Source organism: Helianthus annuus, chromosome 12 (genome assembly GCF_002127325.2).
Source record: "Helianthus annuus cultivar XRQ/B chromosome 12, HanXRQr2.0-SUNRISE, whole genome shotgun sequence".
NCBI lineage: Eukaryota > Viridiplantae > Streptophyta > Magnoliopsida > Asterales > Asteraceae > Helianthus > Helianthus annuus.
Window position 1 is genome coordinate 80,175,079 of NC_035444.2, and position 5,841 is coordinate 80,180,919.

General features: G+C 34.8%; 1 protein-coding gene across 1 annotated transcript; it reads right to left on the bottom strand.

Moving 5' to 3' along the window:
- Nucleotides 1-231: 231 nt before the first annotated feature.
- On the bottom strand, nucleotides 232-1,260 carry LOC110909877. The gene is made up of 2 exons (XM_022154614.2): nucleotides 1,175-1,260; nucleotides 232-1,010 (listed from the first exon to the last, which is right to left on the bottom strand). Exon 2 carries the CDS (start codon nucleotides 1,000-1,002, stop codon nucleotides 529-531), a length of 474 nt encoding a protein of 157 aa, XP_022010306.1. The 5' UTR covers nucleotides 1,003-1,010; nucleotides 1,175-1,260; the 3' UTR covers nucleotides 232-528.
- Nucleotides 1,261-5,841: the final 4,581 nt, after the last annotated feature.

A 5,841-nucleotide genomic window follows, 5' to 3' on the forward strand; every position in this document is an offset into this window, starting at 1 on the left:
TAAGAATATCTATTATCAAAAATATCATATCCAAACCTTAAGAAAATATCATTCACGACTTATTTTGAAAAGTATATTATCCTATTATATTAAATGTTTCCCATTCGAAAATATTATATTCCAAATAAACACATAAACCCTAACTAATATTTTCATAATAACCAAATTACTTGATATCAATATTTAGTTTAAACATTAAACCAAATTAAGACATAAATGATAAAGCCTAATTAATATTTCATAATTTCATAATAACCAATAAAGCTAAACTAACATGCATTCAACCAAAACCTTAATCTTCAAAACCCCATAGATGTTCATCAAGAAAAGAGTAAATCAAACCCAATAAATAGTAAAAACACATAAACCCTAATATTTTCATAACAACCAAAAAAGCTATAATTAAACCACCAACATTCAACCAAAACTTTAATCTTCAAAAGCCCAAGGATACTCATCACGAAGGGCCTGTTCTTCCTCCGGTGTAAAATCATTAACTATACCAAAAATCTCTCTAACCTCCACCACCTACTTGTCCTTGATCAAATCCGCCACCCTTTCACAAAAAGCATCCAACAAATCAGCATTCTTAACCTCATGAGCATACTTAACCACAACCAACAACGTCGTAATCCCTATCTCTTCGCGCTCAATAAAATATCTCAGATCATTCCTCGCGGCTGTACGCACTTCCTCATCGCTCGAGCCGTTTTTTAGAATAAACTCATCCACCACAACTTGAAGTTGCGGTCCCACATCGGGGATGGGGACCGCAACATTGATAGTGGTGATTTGTTCAGGCTTTGGTTGGGATGATGCTGTTGAATCGCCTAGGTTTGGGGTTTGATCAGTTTCATTGACTTCTGCCATAGTATGATAAACCGTTTTTGTCAAGAAATCATCGCGCCAATTGGGAAGCATTAGTGAAGAAGTTACACGATGGCTTGAAGAAGTTTCATCACCTTCTTTGGTAAGCAAGCTGTCGATATCCATAGGATCCATGAATTAACCTGTAATAAAGTAGAAATTCATGGCGAATCGAATAAAAATATGAAGTTATAAGAAAATGAATGTCAACATAACATAAAATAACATAAAACAAACATGGAGTAAAAAAGCGTTATACATGAGGAGAGTGCGGTTTAACAATAAAAATTTATATAAAGAACTTTACCAGTAGGCTTAAAGAGGAGAAAAGGTTGTAGTGGGCGATCAGAAAAGAGGTGGTGTTTGATGGTTTTTATAGTACTCTTTTAAAAACTGAATGATTTTAAATTCCAAAAATATAGGAAGTTATTTTCTTACCCCGCGTTATAGAAACCGTTTCCAAAAAAACTAAACAATTTGATCATGCTGAGATCAAATCTCAGCCGTCTAAAAGAAAAACAACCATTTTGGAAAGATAAGTTACCTTAAAACGTGGTCAATCCGACATCAAAAAGATGATTGGCCACGTTACCAAAAATATCGGGATGTAATTTTGGTAACCGTCGAAATTTAATAAATTAAAAAAAAATAAAATGTGGTAAATTTAGCATTCTAGAAATTCAAAAGGCCACGTTACCAAAAAAAATCGAGACATAATTTGGGTACACTCAAAATTTGATAAATTATCCGAAATATGATTCTTTGTTGCTACTTGTTTCATCTAAAGACATGAACCGTTGATCTGAGTGGTCATCATAAACTACCTTCATCGAACATCATATTTAAAAAATTACCTGGAGATTACTTTTGAACGTCTCGAGTATAATCTCCTTCTCCTCGAGGACCTCGACGCTTTTGTATACTTTGTTGCGGTTTTTCATCCACTCCTCAAAACATTTCCTGTCAGCTTCGTCGGATGCAGCCATTGCTCCAAATTGGCCCTCCTGTATTTAAAAAATAACCTGGAGAAATGATTTGCCCAAATTAGCATTATCTTATAGTGATACACCTATATGTTATTATAGATTGAATGAACATATTACAACCAATTATCACGCAATATGGAACACTTAGTGTGCTCGAGTGAGCTAAATCTATTAATAATATACTCTGACTTTGAATGACCCGGTCAATGTATTGTAAATTTTTTTTATAATATGGTTATATGGTTAATAAAGAATAAAATATAAAAATAGGCCCATTTCACCTCATATGGCATATTATCAACATCTAGCCTCATGTCTATATGCCTTTCATGTAACTCAGCAACCTCATTGATAAGTGGATCAAATAACATATAATCTTTGCATATACAATGTCTCTTTGTTATTAATTAGATCAAATTAATCCATAATTTTATACCACTACAGCTGGCACAACACAATGGGTGTATTACGGATTATTCTTGTTGAGTGATGAGCCTCCTTTCTCATAAAATCTACATATTCATCGACCGAGTCATTCAAAGTCACGTGATTATTGTTCATCATTGAGCCTCACATTCATGGTCTTAAGTGTCATACATCTCCTCCATCATATATGATTCTCTGCATCTAAAACTACAAGACTGCAAAGATCATCAAACAAAACTTTATGAACAAAAAACGTACCAAATTCCAACAACCATTTATACTAAGATTCAATAGTAAAACTAAATTGGCATAAATCAATATCATCTTAGTTAGCACGTGATAAGGTTTTCTTCAATATTATCAATTCTTCTATCTTAATTAGCACGTGATAAGGTTTTCTTCAATATTATCTATTCTTCTAAAATACATCGAGGATAATTTTACTAATTCATTCATCAAGATTTCAATACAAATAACTTCAGAACCCTAAAATCTTTAATTTTCAATTTAAACATAGAAAATTCACTATTCACTATAAGTTTCACTATAAGGAAATAGATGCTTACAGTGATAGAAGAACCACTGTTGAGAACGCGTTGACCTCTCACAAGGACAATGGCGCCGATGAGAATGTGAGCGCGTGATAGTTCTAATGGCGTGAGTTAACGGAGATCCGGACGGAGAGCGGAGGAGGTTGGCGATGAGCCGCCGGAACGACATGGCGAAGGAAAGTCGAGAGAGAGTGTGTGTGTGCTAGGGTTTGAAATAGAAGGACTATTGGCGGAGGATAGATGAAGAGGAAGCCATTTCTTTTGGTAAAAGGTTTGAATGAAGATACCTCAAAGATTGGTTAGGGATTGTTGGGGTGATTGAATTTTGGTTCAATGGAGAGAACACAGAGAAGAGAAGAGAGATGGTGAATTGCGGCTGGAACAAAATTAGGGTTGGATTAACAACGGGTCTAGAAAGATGGGTATGGAATATCCGTGTCTTTTCTTTCCGGGTAAAAAAAGGATCCGTATAGGCAAGTCGATTATGTGGGTAATGGGCGGGAAAAAAGGGTTGGGGTTGCTCTGAGAGTGACATGTGTCCAAGTTTTTATTCCTTTATTAGAGAGGATAGATTATAACCGTATCACAAAAGTGGTTATAAAAAATTAACCGATTCATCGTTTTATCAAATGGTTCGGTTATTAAATTATAATTTAATTTTTGAGTTAATTACTATTTTAGTTCATGTGGTTTGTCAAAAATCACCATTTCAGTCCATTAGTTTAAAAATTGCGATTTCAGTCCTTATAGTTTACTTTCGTAACAATTTCAATCCATTTATTCTATTAAGTATAGGGACTGAAATAGTTACGAGATGGACTGAAATGGTTACGAAAGTGAAATCACAGGAACTGAAATCACAATTTTTAAACTAATGGACTGAAATAGTGATTATTGACAAACCACATGGACGAAAACAATAATTAACTCTTAATTTTTTTTTTTTGTTATAGACAATTCCGGATTTTCTGTGCATTGTAAGGCTAGAGGGTATGATGATGGTCCTCTAAGGGAGGATGATCCGCCACGTAGACGTCACGTCATAGTCCTCCCAAGGATGGTCCATCCCACAAAACTAGAGAGTATGGAGGATGGTCCTTGTAACAACTGTCACTAAAATCAAAGATTAGGATAATAATTAGCTATTAAGAAAACCCTAATTGAGACACCCAAGTGATTCTACACAAACCCTAAAATTTTCAGAATTTTCAGAATCAGGATCAGGGCCCCTAAAACTCAGGGGGGGGGTATTTCCTAGTTAGTATTATTCAAACTGTATTCGATAGAAATTTAATTTTAACGAACCGTCGACTCACCCAAACTACTGAGACGCGTGGCTACCTCATATTAAAAGTGACCCGTCGCGCCACGCGCCAGGACCATGTTTCCCTGTCGTGACACGCGAGGGAGACCAAATTTCAGGTATAAATAGAGGGCAGTGGCACTTGAAATTCGGTGTTAATTCGACGGAAAAACTCATAAGATTCACTGAGTTATAGCAAATATCGTTCACAAACACACACGAATCTTGAATTGCTGCCACAATCAGGGTAATAACTCGATCGCTATTACGATTCATTGTCCGAGATCAATATATCCAAGGAGTGTCTAAGTGCCGCCCACATTGGGTTATGCTTTATCGTTGTCGATAATTCGATAATGAGCTGAAGCATTGTACTTTGTCGTTGTCGATGATTCGATATACGAGTTGAAGTACTATACTTTGTCGTTTGTCATTTTGATAAATGAGTTGAAGTATTGCACTTGGTCATTCATTGTAAGAATTGATCTCGGGAAATTATCGTAATTGTTGTATTGATCACTAACCCGTTTGTGTGTATGCATTATTACTTGAATTAGGACAATCAAGGCTAATCAGTAGGCTTATATCTTGCCCGTTAAATCTGCAATGTGAGTCATTCTTCTTTTTATCAACTGTTTTACAATACTCCAAATTATTTCCAAAGTGTTATAATTACAGGGACTAAGTCGTGGATATCTTGATTTATTGGTTAGTGGGGTATTGTGCACATTACTATTTCTCCCAGTTAGGTTCATTGACCTACTAGGGAGGAACGTCACTATTGGAGTTCATTGACCTAATAGTGGTATGACCATCGTCACCATTGTGACTTGTCACCATTGTGACAGAAAGCCAAATAAAAATAAGATATGAACCATTGTAATCGCTCTTATGCTGTAATTTATAACTATGAGTCATTTCCTAAAACCTGAATGAACTCACTCAGTATTTCCCCGCTGACAAAACCTTTTTCAAACATGTTTCAGGTGATATGTTGTGAGCAAAGAAAGAAAGGTGCCAAGAAGCACTACAAGCTTAGAAAAGTGGCTCAATGTAAATAAATAAAGAAACATGTATTGTAAAATAAAGATTTCCCAGTGAAATCATCTTATTGTATAATTACAGGGTTTTATCCCTAAATTATATAAAACGGGCAGTTTCAAATATTAAAAGATCCTGTTTTAAAAAGACTTCCGCTGTCGCCTAAATTAAATACCGCAGGATTTCTGTCCCGCGGCTCCTGGAACGGGTCAAACCGGGTCGGGGGCCGTGACAGAAATAAGGTGGTATCAGAGCCACTTCTCAAGCCACTGATTTAAGCCAATTAAGTATTTAGAAAAATACTTAATTTCCATTAATTGCTATTTTGTGATTATTTATCTGACTAATTGTTTACAGTATGAGCAGATCTTTATATGCTAGTCAAGATAGCTAGTAATATAAATTCTTAAATAATTTGACTAAACTATTAGTACCTTTATGTCTAGAAGTCTTATTCGGGAAATCATATGAATTACAAATAAAACTTAATATGTTTTAAATTTTAAAATTGTTTTAATAATTACCCAGTATAAACTAATTTTGTTATAAATTTTAACGTAGTAACTATGTGTATTTTGATAAATAGCATGAGTAACTTGTCTGACGCCCTTCAGAATTTAAATCTCTATCCAGTAAGAATAGAGGTTTCCAGAGATTTCAATAGATA